Here is a 19120-nt window from a genome sequence, read left to right on the forward strand (position 1 = left end):
CACCCGCAAAAACAACTTATGAATAGTTCATGCTATCATCTACGGACCATGTATATTTGACAGTTTATATGGGACACTTTATAATCCGCCTTTGCCCATAGAACTGTACCCAACACACTATATACACGTTCCCAATCATTTTTTTCAATGACATGCTACTATTCTATAAAATAGTTTATTAAACATTATAAGCATCAAATTCCCGCAGCAACGCGCGGAGTATCATCTAGTATATAAAGGCAGCCGGGGCATGAGTTTTGTATCACCGAGAAAACAACAAAAGAAATAAAGAGGAAAAAGAGAGGCACGACACGTGCCTTTGGCAAAAGTTTTCCGTGCACATGTTCATCGTGTGATTTGATGTGATCGATCCTGTGGGCGAGCTCCAACATTTGATATCAGAGCTAGGTCGATTTGAAGCCGCGCTTGCCCCGGGGTCGCGACCCGATTAGCGCCTCGGGGCGGGCGATATGGTCGCCGGGTGGTGCAGCGACGAGGAAGAGCGGGCGATGTTGTCGCTGGGTGCTGCAGCGACGAGGAGGATTATGTGATCGTCGTTCGATGGAGCAAAAAGGAGGGAGACAACGGTCTGTCATCGGCAAGGCGGTGGATGGAGATCGTTGACAGGAGCGGTGGTGCGGTGATGCGGTGCCGGAAAGTCGCCAAGATCGTCATCCGGGAGTTAGAGTCAAGGAGTCGCGCAGGTTAGCACGGTCAGTCGGTCGGTCGGTGGGCCGTCGTCGTGTCGTCGTCATGTCCAAGTGCTTGTCTCTGTGAGGAGGCATTGAAGATGAAGCGCATCCAGGTCGTCTATTTGTCTCGACGAGAGGATCAAGTTCAACTATGTGGGGTCGGTAAACCAGTGAAGGTGAGTCTCTTCAATGAGGCCATGTCTCTACATGAGGCTGAAGTGCATGGTGTAGTGCATAGGGTGGTATGATCCATAAGGAGCCGGCATGTGTCTTGTTAGGGTGGATGGTGTAGTCCACCGAGTGGTGTTTACCACAGGTTACTAGCAAGGCTGGGTAGTCCAAGGCATATTTGAAGTGATTCGTAAATTCGCTAAGTTGAGATTGGGAAGAAATTGTTACGGTCAATGAAGCCTATCAATTTAACTTGTCATAGTGTGAGTGGATGAGTCGACAAAGGATGAATCGTCAATGCGCATCAAGATCGAAGAAGCATGAGGAAGATGACAAGTCAAGATTAAGGAGAGAATGTTAGAGTCATCTTGACTTTATAGTGCACTAGATGACCCGTTGCGCCGATGGTGCAAGGGGCGAGAGTAAGGCATGTATTGTGAGAGTAAACATAAAAATATTTAGGGGTAGATTGGTACACATAATATTTATAATGGTATTAGAAAGAAAGGAATAAGCATTATGCCTGGCGAAAGTTCAGTAGATGGATGAGGTGCACATGAGTAATAGCATCTGGGGTTACATAGATTATAATATAGGCGACAGTTGTACAAAAGCAATGCATGGCAGCATTGGAGACCAAGGTAAGGTTCATCCTATCATAGAGCCAAATTAGATGTTATTAAACCCACAAGCTATGCGTGCAGAAGGCCTGTGTTGCTGTTGATGGTCCATTTAGAGCACATGGATGATGAGAGTCAGGCGGTGCTCTGTGGTAAGGTTGAAATGGAAGGCGCAGATATCTCCTTCATGGATGTTTGCACAACGGCGGAACTCTGACCAGTTTCTGGTTATTGTTGCTCTCTTTTCCGTTCCCAACATGATACAACAATTGGTGTGCAGACTGCTGTTTACGAGCTTGACCTTGAGCATGTCATCATCTGGATTAATGTACTTTTTCAGGTTTTCTTTGGTGTAGTGGACCTGAAAATACTGGTACACCAAAGGAACTAATTAAGTGGATTGCAGAGCATTGTTTGACTTTGAATAAAAAGTTTCGAATGAACACAGTTTAAATATAGTCAGTGAGAACAATTATAAGTAAATAATGGCAGGAAAGAAAAGAAGGGTGCAGAGCTACATTATCTCGTATGTAGAATATAAGTTGTAAATTGGTTGTTTATGGATGTATGGAACTGTAGTGAAGCAGAACAAATATAGCAAGGATGGAAACATGTATACCAGACAATATGAATATTAGTGCTAATAGCAGTGTACAAAGGTTTTCCAATATTTCGCAATAAAGTTTAGTTGTTGGGCATAAGTAAAGATAATCCTTTTTTTGAATTAAGTGGAAGGAAGGAGTGTACCATCCGTTGGCCTTGCTGTGCGAATGTTTTGTTGACGGTGCAGACATAGTATTTGATATCTGGTTTTTTGCGGGGGAACATTGCATACAACTTGTCCACATGGCGCCGATAGAGCTTCACTTCATTGCCCCAGTGACAGTACTTTTCAAGCTCTCCGCAGTATTGGATAGCAGGGGGTGGTCCTGAATTTAGTTTCGTTTTGGTAAGATCGAAATGAAGCGGTACAAGTACAAAGGTCGAATACTATCTATTGTTAGGAGACTAAGATTTCATCAAGAGAATAGTAGAGTTAAACTTTAAACCTATGGTAGGAAGAGCATAGTAAGCAAATTAGTTAAGTTGAGTATTATTGATTGGCCTTATATATGTTTTTCTATGATCGGTAGTGAATTAAAATGGAAAACAATTGCCCTTGATTTCGCGTAGCATCAGAAACATAAGTCAAGGTACCACAACCTCTCAAGCCCCAATTCAAATTCACCAATCTAACCACCATATATACATATCTTAAGTTGTGAAGAATAGGTAAACCATGGAGAATAACAGAACAGTTTGTTAAGCACAATAGCCTGGCATTGACTCACCTCGAATGATGTACTCTAGATGTTCGTATTCTTCACCCTGTATAAATACCGTGGGAATTGTTAGTGTGAGACATTAGATACTTGGTTGATGGAATAGCAATTGTGGGTGTACAATGAAATCATGCACTGTAAAAGAGCAGTCAAATGGAAATTCTGTCTTATGAATGAGCAGTTTGATGCTCTCACACGTAGTACTGGATGCACCCGTGATTGGATTAGTGCTTGTTGGGGGGGGGAAGCAAGCGCAACGAAGTTTCAGAAATAGTACTATAGGGAGTGGGGTAGGCGAAGGACCAAACCTGGTAAGTTCCAACAAGGGTTTTAAACCAGTTCGTCAGTAAGACACGAACTGAAGGAGTAGATGCCTAAAATAATTAGCTTTGACCATCTTAGGCAATACTCTGACAACGAGGAAATTTTTTAAAATTAAAGGTATTCCTCCCTTGATTTCATATGGAGAACCCAAGTGTTGTGACAACCAAAACACCCCCACCTTAAGCATACCAAACCCTCTTTGGTATCAAGCAGCAGGACAAAGATGAAAATTATACCTGAAATAGTAAAGAACCATGTTTCTAATTATTAGCCGATTATTTGCCTCTCAGGAAAGATAAGGCTTGAATATAATGATCTTCGGATATGATTAATCCATACCATCACCATACTATTTTAGGCAGGCAAGCAAACGAAAAAAATATAGGGGAAACATTTACGTGTGCCCTTCTCTTAGCGAGGTTGCCCAATATTTAGAGACATACAGAAATAAAAGAGGAACAGATGATGGATATTTTGGGGGTACAGAAACAAAAACTGAAGATTTTTCACCACAAGTGTTTACTCGATAGTAAAGTATTCTGCTAGAGCAACACAACAATATCCTTTCTTTGACCACCTACAGTTTAAATTTTCAGCACCACGCCCACAGTATGGGTCATGTGATGCATAGCAGGTATATAAATCACTGAAGTAAATAATGACAGGGGCTATATGTAATTATGCCAGAAAAGTCTAAAAATTTGTGAAAATCTGAAGTATTTGCCAAAGGATGGAGACGCAGGTCAAAGATGAGGTAGTGGATCCATGGATAAAATAAGATTGGGTGATTCTAAAACTCAGTGTGATTCGCACCTGTTGGGATTCGGAATTGGTGGCCGTCGTTGAGGAAGAAGAAACCGGCGCTTGTCGACGGGGCTCCACCCGCGCGCGAGATTGGGTCATTGCTGCAGAAGAAGACGATGACTGGCGATGATGACTGGGTGCGCGACAGCGTCTTGGATCTGCGTAGCCGTGGTGCTTGACAAGGTGTCTCCAGTACTGGCGGCAGATCCTGCACTTCGCCATTGTATCGGGGGAAACCCTAGAGGCAGAGGGTGAGTGAAATGGGGAGAAGGGCGTTTGTGGGCAGTAGGGGCCGGAAGCGGAGGTGTCTGCTCCTATTTTACTCGCGCTGGGCCGGTGTATATGGGCCTGGGGTGACTTGCGGTGCAGCAGTGGGTGACACTACCATGTTTCGAATGGATGAGGGTTTTTTCCCTCTGCGAGGAATGGAGGAGGTATTTTTCTTCTTGTGAAGAATGGATGAGTTGTTCTTAGTTTAGTTAGTATTTTCCATAAAATTTATGAAATCTTTTAGAACTGTTTGTGAATTTTTTCTGAATTAACATTTTTTGGGGGACTTATGTTTTTTTGTAAGCCATGTTTTTCTTTTAAGTTTCTTAGATTGTTCTTGACAGATATTTTTTTGGTGAGCATTCATAGTACATGGCGTTGATATAGAAAAGGTATTTTGTTCGCTAGCTCGTGGGCTACTCAAAAGCGTACACAGTATGTGAGTAAATATGGTCATGGACCTCAATACATGGACAGTAAAGAGGTGGTTTAACTATGTATTCTTCTGAAAATAGCAGGAGAAAGGCAATTATTTACATAGAGAACAAGCGATGAGAAAGTGAGTTTAACCGTAGAGATAACAATGGAATTTAAGGTTTTACACTTCTTTTAGCCAAAGAGGCAGCAATGGAAGGCTACAATACGTATCTTACTTAGAGTGCTCCAAAAGCATCAATAGACCATGCTGCTTGATATGAAACAAAAGGAAGCTGTTCTAGTAAGCTTAGAAGCATCCTGGTGAGCGCATATTGACCGAAGTTCACCAAAAGCTATCTCTTGTAGTCTCCAGGCGCTGTTCAGACTTCATACTAATATAGCGCAGCCTCTCTGTCAGTTTTTCAATGCTTGCAAGTGATGATTTCATAGCCCCTTTGGTGTTATCATGCCCTTTCAAGTGTCGAGCAGTCGTTGTGTTTTGCATTTGAATAGAATATGAACTCATATATCTGACGGCGTAGTACCACCCTTTGCGTAGTTTTTTGATTGTCTTGTTCGCTGCTACTAACCATCTGACCAGATGCTTGACTTCATTTTCTAGCTTCTTGACATGGGTGTAGTGGTAGTCTCTTATTTGTCTGCCGTATGCATTTTCCATGTACCTAATAGCTGCGATAGCAGCACTGTCTTCCGCATCTTCATAGGCATGTAAAATTGCACCCGATATTGAGGTCGGAACAAGCAAACCATCAATCGATTGCAGCGAAGAATTGAAAGTAACCGTCACACGATTCTTGCTGCCTGGACATATCTTGTGATAGTAACTTGCAGGGGGCAACTTCAAAGCTTTTAGCATAAGGTCAAATATGTGGGCATAAGGAATTACTATCAGGTAGGCATCTTCCTGTGGAGGAAAAGTAATGGTATGTCAAATATCATAATTAGAAACCTGTAAGAATGATTGATAAAATAGTAACGATGTATTCTAAATGCATATACAACGCAAAATATAGCGCAGTATATTTTTTATGATGAACTGTCTATATGAATTCAAAAGCGTTTCACTGACTATATGTATTCCATCTCAATATGGAAGTAGTATTTCAAACATTTCCTAAAGGATAAGAGAGGGCAAGGAGAATTATGTTTTTTCGAGTCTTCTGAGTTTGAAGTACATCATTGATTTGAAACAATTCACCCTTTCAAGTTTCTTTAGTTGACATGTCACTATTATGTACGAATGACATAAATGCGCTATGTGTCTCACATGGAATAAGTGCTACAAAGTGAAAAATCAATCTAAACATTCTCAGTAAGGCTTTAGCCACAGAGAAAGGGAATAAAGAGTGGCATGACCAGTACATTCAAAATGTAGAATAATAATGCTTTGCGCACTAAGAACTTGCGAAATCTGACATCTCTAGGACCAAATAATGTGTAACAGAGCCGCATCAGATATTAAAGTGGAACATTCTAAAATCTGAAATATTTGTGGATTAAGTGTGATCAAGTGGCCTGGCACTTCCGAAAGATATAGAACATGCAGATTTGTGATGTACGTATGTAGATGTAGTTTGTTTTCTTGGAGGCTGGTTGTTTCACGGAAAACGCTTGCACTGTTCATATGAAACTCTTCCTCTGAGAAATGAGTTACAATAGGGATTTAGAATGTTACCCCGGGTTCAGGTGTTCTTTTCCTCGATAATGCCGAGGCTGAAGATCCCTCGTCACATACAGCTCCAATGTCCATGTCGTCCATGCGTGATTTGTTGGATCTGAGCTGGAAGAAATAAATTGAGGTGAGGGGAAAGTGGAGAATGAGGGATCAATGAACCTGGGTGGTGAATTACCTTTGTTGCCACAGGCGTGGATGACTCTTGCTGCCGTCGCTGAGTAGGGGGGAAGGCTGGGTGTACGGCGAGGCGGAGGGGGGGAGGGAGAAGAGGCCTTGGAGGGGGCGAGGGGACGAGTGGGAGTGGGTGGAGCAGGTGTGAGAGGACCGAGGAGGCGGGGGCATCTTATCCTCTCGCCGGCGACGTGGCGGCGCCGGGCGCCGCGCCTGGTCCGGCGGGGACGAGCGGGGAGGAAGGGGTCTCGGTTGGAGGAACAGTGTGCGGGGAGGGAGATGAGGGGGAGGCCAGGCCAACTTGGCCTGTTGGGCTGGCGTGGCCCAGGGTGCAGGGGAAGATCCCTTTTCCTTTTCCGTTTTCCCATTTTTTCTACTTCTTGTTTTCTTTTTTAGTGTACACATCCTACCTTTTATTTGATATGCTTTCTATACGGAGGTTGGCTATTGATTTCATGGTTGTAAGGAGGGCCATACCTAGCTAAATTTCATAATAACAGCGCGTGAGTTTGTCACGATTTGCTTGTCGACTGGCATCAGTATTAGGTTATTGAGAGCCTAAACCTTAGGATTAAATATTAAGTTTGTAAAGTTTACCATACAAGCATGGATTCTAAAGCAGGAAACATTACACTGGTAATTATAGATATGTTAAATAAATATTTTATAACAGATTTGAATGCCTTACAATGATATCCATAGAATATGAAAATAGCTTAGTTTGAATTTTAAATAAGGAAATGTATGACTGGGGTTTGACCATGGCTTTATGAGTGGCAAACACTGGTTTTTCAAATATGTGACAAACATAGTAATTGGCTATTGTGGGTACCTGGCTCTGGAACTTTAATCCACCTTGTTAATAGCAATCTGTTACTATGGCTTATAAAAGCATACAAATGATAAATAGATTGTAGAAGCATTTTTAGTAGATGAAATCATGAAAGTATAATACATTGATAGAGAAGAGGTGTTCTGTTTGTTAGCTCATATAGGCTACTCAAAAGCGTACAACCAAGAGCTCCAGCATATACTACACGAACTAATAGAACTTGTGCTGTTGCTAATTGATCCCTTGGCATCTAAGCATTGGTGTCTTTTCGCTTGCTGGCAAACAAAGCCCTTCTTGCACCAACGCCATGCTTTCTTGTTAGGGTTCTGGCACTGAGAAGATAATTTGTGAGTTTTTGAGTGATAAGATATTGGAAATGTGTGCATGTAATCGCTTACCTAGAAGAAGGTAATTTATGAGCTGATGTTGTAGCTGACAGGAAGGGGCCATCGCCTTTGTTGTTCTCTTTGGGCTGCACATGGTCAGGACATGTTATTACACAGGTATTGAAAGCGCACTTGTAGCATGCATATAGATTAGCTGAAAAGGGGAAATAACTGACCTTATTGGCAACAGTGAAAAGTTCAGTGCAATGATGTTCATGTGGTGGTATTGACACCTATAATTCATTTGAGGTTTTTAAATATAGAGTTAAAAAGGCTGAAGTGAGAAGTTAGAAAATACATGCATTGGTTCATTGGTATTGTGCATCCTCTGTTTGTACCAGAAGTGGAATTATATGTGGTTGTAGTGGGATACGAAGTGCCGTTGAAAGACATATATCACGCTAAAACACAGGATATGACTGACCGTGTCTGCAACTGGAATAGGCTGTATAAACTATTGTTCAGTAGGCAGTGTTGACATTTGCAATGCAGCTGAGGGCTTTAAACACAGAGGCAAAGAAGCATCAGGTAGGAAGACAGTGGAAAACATAAAATGCTTAGTAAAGCTGAGATTCAAGCCGTTGAATGAAATCAGTTTGTGCATAGAAGTTCTTAGATGAAAATGGTGGCGCGTGTTTTCAAAACACAAAGGAAAAATTGTTCAATTTTCTCAGTAGCATAACAAAAAATTTAAGCTAAATCGTATGAGGTACATATCTGTACCATTTATATTTTTTAGAGGTTATTCACTAATTAGGAAGAACTAAGTAAAGAATAACTAAATTGCATGATGTAGAAGGTTCAGCCTATACCTGTTGGTCTAGCTCTTCTGTTGCCTAGGGTTGCTGGATTGGCTTACGAACAACACTGTTCTCTTTAAGAGATGCTAATTCCCTCTCTAAGGAACCTATTTTTCTCTTTAGCTTGACTGTTTCATGCTCAAATATGTCTGACCATGACTTGGCTCTGACCACCTCTTTTTTGCACTTTTGAAGCTCAGGGAAATTCAGGTCATCGATAATTAGAATGCCTGCTTGCTGCATGTAATGCAGAGCAGCAGTACTCGCTGATTCATGAGCCGCTTTTGTTGTTTGGCAGTTGTGTCCAGCAAATATGGTTGTTTTAAACTGAGGAATGTTTTCATGTGCTGGAACATGTATTTCAACAGTGGCAAAGAAATTGTCATCATCTTCGTCATAGTGTACTGATTGGCTTGTTGTAACTCTAAGGGCATTTACGGATAACTGTAGCACGTGCTGCCTGCTGACGGTGACCAGTGTTGCTGCAAGCTGTGGAACGAATAGTTAACAATGAAAAGGATTCCTTGAAGATGCTGCAGAAACGAGTAGGTGGCAACAACAGGTTATGTCAGGCGATCTTACCTTCGGGAGCAGAGGCACGAATAAGTTGTCATCCATGGCGAGAAGGATTTGACCCTGCAGCGATAAGTGGTTAGCGAGGTTAGAAGGCAGTTGTTCACATACATTGGCCCATCAGGCTGTAAGCAGGAGCAGGTAATTTTATCCAATTGGCATAAGGTGAGACGGTATGAGCATCTAATAATAAAGTGCACAACAGTAAACATCTATAATGGAAACTCTGCGTGAAAGAATGATGATCTATAATAATAGCTAAGGATATGTTCTTTATGTATTTATCATAGTGGCAAAATATTATAATTACTTTATCTTTAGCCTAAATCACATAGTTTATAAGGTACAGGTGCATTTAGGATGTATAATTGCTGACAATTTATAACATTTCTTTTGACAGAGGTGGTAGGCTTTGGTGAGATTTTCGCCGATCTGTGTTATTTTTCCCTTGTGGGATGATGTAATTAGGTGACAGCGTGTGTTATTATAAACCGCAGATGAGACTGCTGAAAGGAAAGAGTTGGTAGAAGAGGCATGCATGGACTTTGTTTGACGCCGCCGCTTGCTCGTTGGATTCGGAAGGCATAACGTGGCATAATTATTCAGTTAGCACACATACCTACATAACTAAATGTAAAAAAACATGGCATAATGCTGAGATAAACTTGGAAGCACAAGAATGTTATTAGACATATGCTTTAAACACAGTAGAGCGTAGCGAAACAAATAAATAAAGCACGAACATCCAGCAGTAGATTTAGCATAATGGAGAGTGGCATGGTTCGATAGGACATATTACATCATTAGGTTCACATACACATATAGATCATTAAGGCTCAGCAGATAGATTTGGAAGAACCGACTGTGCCATGGTGCGATAGGATATATATTACATATGGATATAGATAACTATATTAGTAGGGAGCAACAGCTGGCTCTAATGGTGATAGCAGTGATCTAAAGATTCTTGCAAGGCTGTTAGAAGTGATCTTCAGGTACAACACAGAAATCAGTAGAGCAGTCCTTCATTGTCGAAGATCTGCTCATCATCAAGTGAGGTTGGCAGGTCCTCATCGTCGTCTGTTGATTGCTCCTGGCCATAAGGATAGACACCAGTTTCTTGAAGGTTGACCATGGCCTCATCAATGTACTGCTGAAGGTATTCACAGCTGGCCTCTACATTGAGAAGAACATTATTGAGCTCCAGGTCATCTGGAGTAGAACCTGGGCTTAGCCTGCTGTTGACCAGATGGTTAAGGTTGCTGACGATGGTCTGTTCCATGCTCAAGGATCCATCCCATCCTTTGCTCAGGAGCTTGTTTTTGCCAAGGCTCTCTTTCAGCTCTTGTTTTAGAGATGCATTGTCCCTCTTCATTGCCTTAAGCTGCTGACCCAATAGTACATTCGCCTTTTCCACAGTCCTTAGTTGATCATAATGGTAATATTTTGGAACCACACCCTCGTAAGCATCCATGTACTTAATTGCTGCAGCAGCCACATAATCCCGAGCTTTTGCTAGATCCTGGTGCTGTGAGGTAGACAAGGAAACTTTGACAGGTGACCTCCCGAGCTTGATCTTGATTGGGTAAAAGGTAACGGTAACCTCCAGACGCGTGCCGTCTGTTGGGCGCGCTGAGTAGGTGGCCGCTGGAAGGCCAACCTTCTCTAACATAGCATCAAGCAGAATCTTAGACGAAATTGGAACGGAAGCCATTGCTGGGACCTGACGCAGGCAAGACAAAATGTCACTGCTGAAAAATCTGGCTCTAAGTATAGGACCACCTGCAGGTCTATATGGGTAGGAAGAAGAAGGAAAAACGGTTGGCGAGGAGTTGTTTCTTCGGGTTGAATTTTGCAACGAGAAAAGTGATTCTAAGTAGATAAAGATGCCCAGGATCAATTTTCTATAATCTATATTGGACAGGGTTGCTGAAATGAAAGAAAACTATTAGGGAGACCTATCGTTTTCACCTAGTTTGTTTATATCGGGCAGGAAAAAGTTTAGGATAATCGAAAGCATAGGCTCAAGTAAACCTAGCAACGGTTGAAGAACTGAACCATATCTAAACTGAACCCACATGGGTAATTTCAGCAATCAAAACCAAACTGACCAACCTAATTGTTGAGCAGCACCCAATTCAAACTAAACTACTTACGATCTCCACCCAAACCAAACTAAACTATTGACAGGAACCATGGTTTTAGCTTATGGTTTGAGATCAGTTATCCACCACGCACGGTTGCACCTGCCAACTCACCAAGTGCTAGTTCTAAGAAGCAGCAGCACGCTGGCGCCATCGACGAGCGGCTGAGACAAAACTAATAGTCCCAAGCTTTTAAAGTCGACTTCATTGTCTCCATCCAACCAATCTACAGAACTGGTTTTGGACCATAGTTTTTAATTAACTACGGGGAACCGAATTGTTTAGGCCCAGACCCAACCATAACTAACTCTTTCCACCATAAAACCAAACCAGACCCAACTGTTAGATGGCTTGGCCCATATGAACTTGAACCAATTTAACCCATAACAGAAAACCAAACCAATTTAACCGGTTAATCAAAAAACATTTCCAGATTTAGGCTCAAGCGCCTTTAGGTGCATTATGCATTGGTGCCTCAAAGGCAGTTACACGCTGAAGAAAAGTGGGCCGGAATAGGAGTTTACCTGCCGAGAAAGACGATGCTGACCGGTGGGAGAAGGGGCGCTGGTCAGGTCGGCAGAGAAATCGTGGATCTAGAACAAGCATGAGGGAAAAGGTATGAGAAAGGATCAGAGGGGAGTAAAACACAACGGTGCGGAAGGAATACCGTGTGGAAGAGTCAATTGGCAGCAGCCTTCGTGGCTTCCATGTTGAGCTTGGCGTCAGTGCTGCCGCAGGTTAGATCTGAGCAGGTGATGAGGAAGAGTGTGAGGAGATGGATGGATAAGACGATAGGAGAAGGAGAAGATGGATAAGGGCGTCTCGGCTGGTGGGGGGCTCGGAGGTGAGAGTTACCGTCATCGGGCCTTAGGTAGGCTGCGGCTGGGCCGCACAGTTTTTTGATGGCCCGTGTATCATTTGGACAACCCACAAGCAGCGACGCTTGTGACCCGTGAGGAGCCGAATATAAAGCGGCAGCGAACGGGTTCACTGAATCTTTTTCCTTTGTCCCTTTCTTCATTTATTATTTGTTTTTCCTTGTTTTCTATTTTCTTCTACTGTTTTCTGCTACTTAAGCCTGGTAAGATATATAGTTAGGTTGAGCATGTAGGGTTTATGAGTGTGGTAGGGACGAGACTACCATCATAATTGCACATACCTAGGCCTAGAGATGCAACGGCCAAGGAAAATCTGGGTGTAGGTTTATTCTAAACATGAAGAAAAGCTGGTGTGGGTTTATCCTAAATGGGATTTTCTTCTTTAGAGCAGGTATCTTAGTAAATTGAAATAGTCATGAGGTACAGAGGGCACACCAACAAAGGGTTAATAACGATATCCATAGAGCATGAAAATAGCCTAGTTCAGATCATAAATAAGGGAATGTATGATTGGGGGTTGCCAAACACTTGGTTTACAAACATGCGACAAACATAGTAACAGGCTATTCTGGGCACTTGGCTAATCGTGTGAAAACAGCAATGGCAAAGCAGTTTTCACTTGTCTTTGTGGACATGGCTTTAGTTGTTAGATCCAAATCAGCGAAGTGCAGCCTCCATGGCATTAGCATGTGCAATCGCAAGAGCATCATCATCAACATTAGTGGACGCAGATCCCTATGGCATGGGCAACTTAATTATTAGGAATTCTGCTAGAAGAAACCATGGAAAATAAAGAAGAATCTAAATTTGGTAGAAATACTAATAGCAGAAGAAAGAGAGGATTTAGGGAAGTTGGCGTTATGACCTGCCCATAATCTTTTTCCTGCCAAACAAGGATATGCGCATGGGGAAGACTCCTCTTGTGGAAGTCCACGGAGTGGAGGACTGGGAAACAAGAGGGCAAGTGAAGAACAGGGAAATTAAGATGCATGGAGAAGAAAAAAATTAAGGAAACCAAGGGAAGACACTGGCTACATTACCAGTAACTACAAGCCCAAACACCTGTCCGGCCTTAATTTTTTCCACGTACTCAAGGAGTTTCAGTTGATACACTTGAGCAGTAAAATCAGCCTCATCGACCGCCTGTTGTCCATGCTCAAGACCCTGAACTATCTCAGGCCAGTTTGGATCATACGTGAAGTCTGTGAATATATCAGGTGAGCCATGGACACGTGAAACAGCGACAGCATCGTGGAAGTTTTCAGTCATGCAGCGAAGTTTGCCCGCATAAGATGCTGGAATTATATTTTTCTTGTTGACCTCAGACTTGGTAACTCTATCAAATCCATTAGCATCAGCAACATACTGGTGATTTTCAGTGTTCATGTTGTCCTGGAGATTTTTACAGGATGTTAGTTGAGAAGTGAGAATATCATGCAGTGGTGTAATGGTGTTTCATCGAAGGAAGGAATGCACATGCACGAGGTAAATAGCAAGCAGAGATGACAGGATAGCAAGCAATCTATGGTTAATATAAGCAGATGAATCTTCTATATGTATAGATGGATGAAGCAAAATGTGCGGTGCTTGCTGAGTAACAGTCGATTCAGTAGCTGCTATATGTAACTTTATGAGCATGAACAAGCCAGGGAAATAAAGAATTTGCTACAGTATAGGAAAACCATGAACTCGAGCGAAGTGCTTTGGTCACCTAGACAAAGTCAAGGGTAAATATCAGGCTATTTGACTGAGCCAGTGAATAAACAGGGGTTTCTCTCATTTTCATACGCCGTTGATAATCTTCAATGTAACGAAGGCAAGCACAGGCGCATTAAACGGTGGAGCGAGATAAGCTGAATCTGATGTCTACAAAAATACCTCTACAGGCACAACGGATGGGGCAGCAAGCGGTAGAAATCGCCGTCAAGGAAGACAGAAGGGCGGACGAAAGTCTGCAGATTGAAACAAACAGTAAATTTACAGGAAAGTAAGGAGGCCTAGAAATCTGGTGCTGCAATGGTAAGAGAGCATCGAAGAAGGGACGAACTCACCCGAAGCAGAGAGGATTCGGTTTCGGTTGGTCTGAAGGAGAGGATAAGGCAGAAGGAACAGACCTGGTAAAAAGGTTGTATTTGTCATGAGGTTCTTAGCCCATGGAATAATGGGCCTGCATATGGGCTGGCGGGTCGAACCTTTATATATATGCTGAAGTTTATGTACGTGCCCTTTCTGTTTTGTGGGCGTGAGCGAAGGTGTGCTTGCAGAGTATGAAAATAGACGTGATTTATTATAGGGCTAATCATTAGTTTTATAGGACACGTATTATATCGCGAGTCTAAACTAATAGAAGTATCCGATGTATGCAGAACATACTCTGTGTGTGTGGAAATAATGGGCATAAAAATATAAGTTTTCAAAAATGTTAATCATGGATTTTAAAAAAACTAAGCGTGCATATAAAAAATGTCCCAGATGCAGAAAAAAAGTTAATGTGTATGTAAAAAGCAGCATAAAAAATATATGTGTTAGAAATCAGTAATCATGTATATGAAAAAAATAAGTGTATATATTAGAAATTCCTACTGCAAAAAAATGTACAATTTTCATGAAAAGTTATACATTAAGAAGTATAAGTTCTAAAGTATCTTAATCATGCATTTGCAAAAAATTAACGTGTATACAAAAATATTCCTGATGTATACAAAATATGTACAATGTGTATGGAAAACGTAGACATGGAAAAAAATCAGATTTTCTAATCATTTTTTTGGGAAAAACAAAAACTGTATATGTATAAATGTTCTTGGTATATAGAAAAAATGTACAAGGGAAACCAATGGAAAAGAAAAAGCACAACAAAGAAACAAAGATAAATTGAAGAAAACCGAAGAAAGAAAGAAAGGGAATAAAAGATCAAGTAATAATGAAAGAAATACAAATAACTGGACTGCTTATTTTTTATTTGGGCAGCCTTTTTTGCATCATAAATTGTATGAAGGCACTAAGAATGTAAGTTAAGACTGAAGATAACATGTGAAAAACAAAACATTTCCTCAGTAATGAATAATCAGGTGGATCACCATTCTGTAATTTCTACTGCAGTACGCATATATCAGTTATATATTAGAGGGAAAATACTTATATTGGAAGGGTTCAAAGAAGTGTAATTAAAATCCAGTACCGCGCATGTGAATTTTAAACAACACAACATCTGTTTTGCGAAATGGGCTGGTTAATTAAAAAGGAAGATCGATAAGAGTTATCCTTAGGAGGGAAGCCCTGGAGTGGCATAGGTAGAACATAAAAAGAAAAAGATACGCGAGGGAGAAGTAGTAGGCAGCAAGCGACAAATTGCATGGTGCAAAAGCGTAGACATAGTAATCTGACTTCTACTTATTTACAGAAACACGTAAATAATGAAGGCTGCCCAGTTGAGGTAGATATGCCGACACTGTGATCTGAGCTCCTAAAGCATGGTGATATTAGCGGATAATAATTCTTGCATGGTACAACTACAGAGGAACCTAAAGATCTTGAACAGGTGACTGCTCCATTGTTAATCCATTTGGAGCAGTCCAAATAGATATGACCTCTGGAATATTTTTGTTTTCATTTGCCCACATGGCACAGTCATAGAACCAAACATCAGGAGAATCATCAACTTGATGGCTGCTGTTTTGTAACATGCAGTGAGGGCTCAGTATGTCTTTAATTATAGCCGGGGTGTAAAACTCAGTTGGCAGCCCTGTAACTCTTATTTGTTCTTTTCGAGAGAGGCTAGAAGATACAGCTCCAGCAGATGTTGACCATTTCTGAACTAAGAACACACCAAAAGGTAGATGGATTCCAGCAGCATCAGTAGACAACGTGTGAAACAAAGTTGTAGTTATTGGCCCTTGGAAATATACAAGGTATTTGAACCTGCCAACTTGCTTGACTATGGCTTTTCCAGGACATTCAATCTGCATTTGCTGCAAACAGCGTGTTAACTTATCCTCTGTGATAATTTTTCCCTCGTTGCAAGACGTCAGGAGGAATGATGATTCCAATATCCGCATTTGGTCAGCTGGTATGTCAACATCATTTAAATATGAATGGGAAACCATTCCTTTCTTTAGTGCCTGCAAGAAAGAAGGAATCCTCCTGTGTGTTCTTTAAAGAGACTTGTTATGAGGAGTTCCAATATTAATTCTGTCAACACCAATACAAAATGTCTCTGTGTTCTTGTGGCCACTGCTTTGGTTTCTTCCTTTGTCATACTTGCTGGAGACATGAACAAGTATATACCATGGGAATGGCACAGCAGTTCTAACAGCCCATGCCATGCAATTTACTGAGCGAAGCTTGCGAAAGCTAAGATTGGCTTGACTAACATTCTCAACAATGCAATGTGGCTGCAGGACACGCTCAATTGCTCTTCTCGTCCAAAGATGTAATGGCAAACCATAGATCTTTACCTTTAGATGTGCAGTCGCTGTCTCCATCATTTCCTCAATCTGAAAATCGTACAGTATTTCTTCCATTGGCACACCAACATTTTTCACAGGGTAACATAGAACTTCAGTCCCATCTAGTGCCATGGTCACTCCACTGGACAGAACCACACGTGCATAAGCTGTTTTTGTCACATTCATTAAATCTAGCACCAACCAGGATGCGTTCGCATATGGAGGATACATATATGGTTGATATGGCAGATGAAGATGTTCCGAAATGAGGGGCGTGATGTGGTGCTCATCCATAGGCAATCCATCCCACCGTGCTAGTATGTAGTGGGAAAACAGCTCCACAACCTCTCTGGTCTTGTGTTCTACTGCGCTTATAAAACCTTGTGAAGAAGAAATATTATCAATCATGTATCTCTCTGTTAACATCCACTCGCTCAATTGATCGGCTGTGGTAGCAATAAATGTGTTAGGAAGTTAGAAAGATGAAAAGATATGTATGCCTGCTCAAATGGCACTTGGTATAGCATTAGTAAATGCATACACCTGTGGGTAGGTCGAAAGGCCAGGATTTGTTCTTCTCCATGAGATGCTCTCTGGTAACACTGAATCGATGGGTGAAGAGGGTTGTTTTTTATCTATTGATGAACAAGGAGAATTGAGTAAAAAGGGCAAATAGTTATCTGTATATTACACTAGCAAATGTTCATTGATTTGATCTTGGAAGATTAAAGAAAATGAATGTATGTTCATAGCGGAGATATTGAAAGGAAGAATCACAGCGGATGAAACCATAGGCGTAGCACAGATAAATAACACTGTCTTAACACGAGGACATAGACTTTACACTTATACATGTCCAGATTGAAGTTTAGAAAGGATAAAGATTTCTAGGTCGAAGCTATGAGTAGACAGCTTCGCATCTTATTTAAGCAACCTAGGAGACTAAACACAACAAACACACAGCCGCTTCCTAGCGGTGAAGCCATACATATACAGCTTCACATGTCAACGAGACAGTTCAGCAGGCTCAATATGACGCTCATGGGGATGGGGCATAGTCATCATCCATGTGGTGATGAATATCGTCGGCTGAATCTTCATCTAAGTGACCACTGTAGCTCTGTTCAGGCACTTCATCATCTGAGTACATGCCTTTTTCCCCTAGGAACTGATATGTCGTAGTTGTAGAGCTTTGAAGTGTGACAATTGAACTGTGAATCTCCATGATAGCTTGCTTCATATCAGAAACACACATTGAGGTAGCAGGGTCCAAGAAAACGGCAGCAAGGTCTTGGATTCTGTTTGATGCATTGCGCACTTGCTCCACATAGTTGCATGCATCTTTAGTTATCTGCTTGATGGTTTTGCTGTGCTGGTTGATTTCATCTGACTGTTCTAGCAACCTGGCTGATACTCTTGTATGTGCCATCTTCATTTGCTCTAGCTGATAATAGTTATAGTCCACAAGCACCTTACCCTCTTTGTTCTGCATGTATTCGATGGCCTTCTCGGCTGCATGATTCAGTGATGCTACCCCATTGCGACATATACGGCTTGATAATTTTGTCCGGTGCGCTGAAGCATGGTACCGTGCTTTTGTGCGATGAAACTGAATCTATGTTCTAAATCGATCTTGTGGAAGATGATGCACAAAGTACACTGGTTTAGGGAGACCGAGTTTCATGAACATTGCTTCAGCCAGTGATGTGCTGGATAGCTCAACCAACTCCATGAGAATAGATCCACAAGATACACTCAGAGGGCTGGCAGAAGGTATAAACACAGCTTCCATTAATAGTAAGCACTGAGCTTTAGATCATATATATGCACTAACAATTAAAGAACTTTGTACTGAACCTATGGGAAAACGGAATTTTAGTATCATGAGGACATCGGGAGAGCCAAGCATGTACCAGGACAGGAAACGAAACTTATCAGACCATTCCTCCAACCGATTTTATGTGCATAAGAAAATAATAAGAAAGCATTTATATGGACAGCGTATTGTAAAGCAAGAGTACGGCTGGAGTTAAAGTATAAGAAAATACCTTGGTAATTAGATTTGTCCTGGGTGGAGGATCTTGTTGCCCTTGGTGAGCATCAGAACGGATGAACGGATCTAAGATGCAAGAAATCAAAACGAGTCAGAGAAAGAGAGGGATGGGGATTTCTCTAGCCAGAAACACCACGGGGGAATGAGAAGGAGGGAGCGAGAGGTTTTCATGAGGATTACCTGCAACTTGGCTGGCTGGGAGCTCCTCTGCTTGCGGGGGATCCACGCGACCACAGGTACAGTGCAGGTAGAGAGCAGACGAGGGTGAGTGGACGAGGGTGAGCAGATGTGGGAAGGAGATAAGAACGGGGAAGCAGACAGGACTATTTTTTTAGAGCAACAGGATAAGGTTGGGTGGATGTGGCAGGCTAGAAGAAGGGCCTCGGTTATGGATCGATAGGAATGCCATTGGGCCATAGAGTAATATTAGACAATATTGCAATATATTGGTACTATAAAGTATAAGGATAAAGACGAATAATATTTTACATTATAATATATATAGTGCATATTTTAAAT

At 41.6% G+C, this 19120-nt stretch overlaps 4 protein-coding genes and 2 pseudogenes across 4 annotated transcripts; all 6 read right to left on the bottom strand.

The window, feature by feature from the left end:
• Positions 1-19120, bottom strand: part of LOC125532765 (homocysteine S-methyltransferase 2-like) — a 49718-nt pseudogene that overhangs the window by 12606 nt on the left and 17992 nt on the right.
• Positions 1395-4213, bottom strand: LOC147990565 (uncharacterized). The gene is made up of 4 exons (XM_087517105.1): positions 3943-4213; positions 2815-2851; positions 2231-2412; positions 1395-1853 (listed from the first exon to the last, which is right to left on the bottom strand). Exons 1-4 carry the CDS (start codon positions 4153-4155, stop codon positions 1596-1598), a joined length of 690 nt encoding a protein of 229 aa, XP_087373231.1. The 5' UTR covers positions 4156-4213; the 3' UTR covers positions 1395-1595.
• Positions 4843-6412, bottom strand: LOC147990566 (uncharacterized). Its single transcript, XM_087517114.1, has 2 exons — positions 6317-6412; positions 4843-5545 (listed from the first exon to the last, which is right to left on the bottom strand). The coding sequence occupies exons 1-2, from the start codon at positions 6398-6400 to the stop codon at positions 4964-4966; spliced, it is 666 nt and encodes a 221-aa protein (XP_087373240.1). The 5' UTR covers positions 6401-6412; the 3' UTR covers positions 4843-4963.
• Positions 7361-13486, bottom strand: LOC147990567 (uncharacterized). Its single transcript, XM_087517110.1, has 7 exons — positions 13141-13486; positions 12966-13045; positions 9088-9141; positions 8518-8994; positions 7882-7938; positions 7718-7791; positions 7361-7651 (listed from the first exon to the last, which is right to left on the bottom strand). The coding sequence occupies exons 1-4, from the start codon at positions 13484-13486 to the stop codon at positions 8542-8544; spliced, it is 933 nt and encodes a 310-aa protein (XP_087373236.1). The 3' UTR covers positions 7361-7651; positions 7718-7791; positions 7882-7938; positions 8518-8541.
• LOC147990568 (uncharacterized) lies at positions 9806-12083 on the bottom strand. Its single transcript, XM_087542814.1, has 3 exons — positions 12078-12083; positions 11747-11815; positions 9806-10801 (listed from the first exon to the last, which is right to left on the bottom strand). The coding sequence occupies exons 1-3, from the start codon at positions 12081-12083 to the stop codon at positions 10088-10090; spliced, it is 789 nt and encodes a 262-aa protein (XP_087398940.1). The 3' UTR covers positions 9806-10087.
• LOC147990569 (uncharacterized) lies at positions 15583-16853 on the bottom strand (annotated as a pseudogene).

The sequence above is a fragment of the Triticum urartu genome, chromosome 1A (genome assembly GCF_056163025.1).
Source record: "Triticum urartu cultivar PI428250 chromosome 1A, HENAU_Tu73, whole genome shotgun sequence".
NCBI lineage: Eukaryota > Viridiplantae > Streptophyta > Magnoliopsida > Poales > Poaceae > Triticum > Triticum urartu.

Bases quoted from the DNA above. Each gene is read 5' to 3' on its own strand.
- LOC147990566 (XM_087517114.1), bottom strand. From the start codon at position 6,400: ATGGACGACATGGACATTGGAGCTGTATGTGACGAGGGATCTTCAGCC. The intron at 5,546-6,316 runs GTAACATTCTAA...TTTCCTCCACAG, and splicing joins AAAGAACACCTGAACCCGGG to GAAGATGCCTACCTGATAGT.
- LOC147990565 (XM_087517105.1), bottom strand. From the start codon at position 4,155: ATGGCGAAGTGCAGGATCTGCCGCCAGTACTGGAGACACCTTGTCAAG. The intron at 2,852-3,942 runs GTGCGAATCACA...GTATTTATACAG, and splicing joins CCAATTCCGAATCCCAACAG to GGTGAAGAATACGAACATCT. The intron at 1,854-2,230 runs GTACACTCCTTC...TTGGTGTACCAG, and splicing joins CACAGCAAGGCCAACGGATG to TATTTTCAGGTCCACTACAC.
- LOC147990568 (XM_087542814.1), bottom strand. The intron at 10,802-11,746 runs GTAAACTCCTAT...TGCCTGCGTCAG, and splicing joins AGCATCGTCTTTCTCGGCAG to GTCCCAGCAATGGCTTCCGT.
- LOC147990567 (XM_087517110.1), bottom strand. From the start codon at position 13,486: ATGAACACTGAAAATCACCAGTATGTTGCTGATGCTAATGGATTTGAT. The intron at 9,142-12,965 runs GTCATAACGCCA...TTATCGCTGCAG, and splicing joins AGGAAAAAGATTATGGGCAG to GGTCAAATCCTTCTCGCCAT. The intron at 8,995-9,087 runs GTAAGATCGCCT...TTCGTTCCACAG, and splicing joins TCGTGCCTCTGCTCCCGAAG to CTTGCAGCAACACTGGTCAC.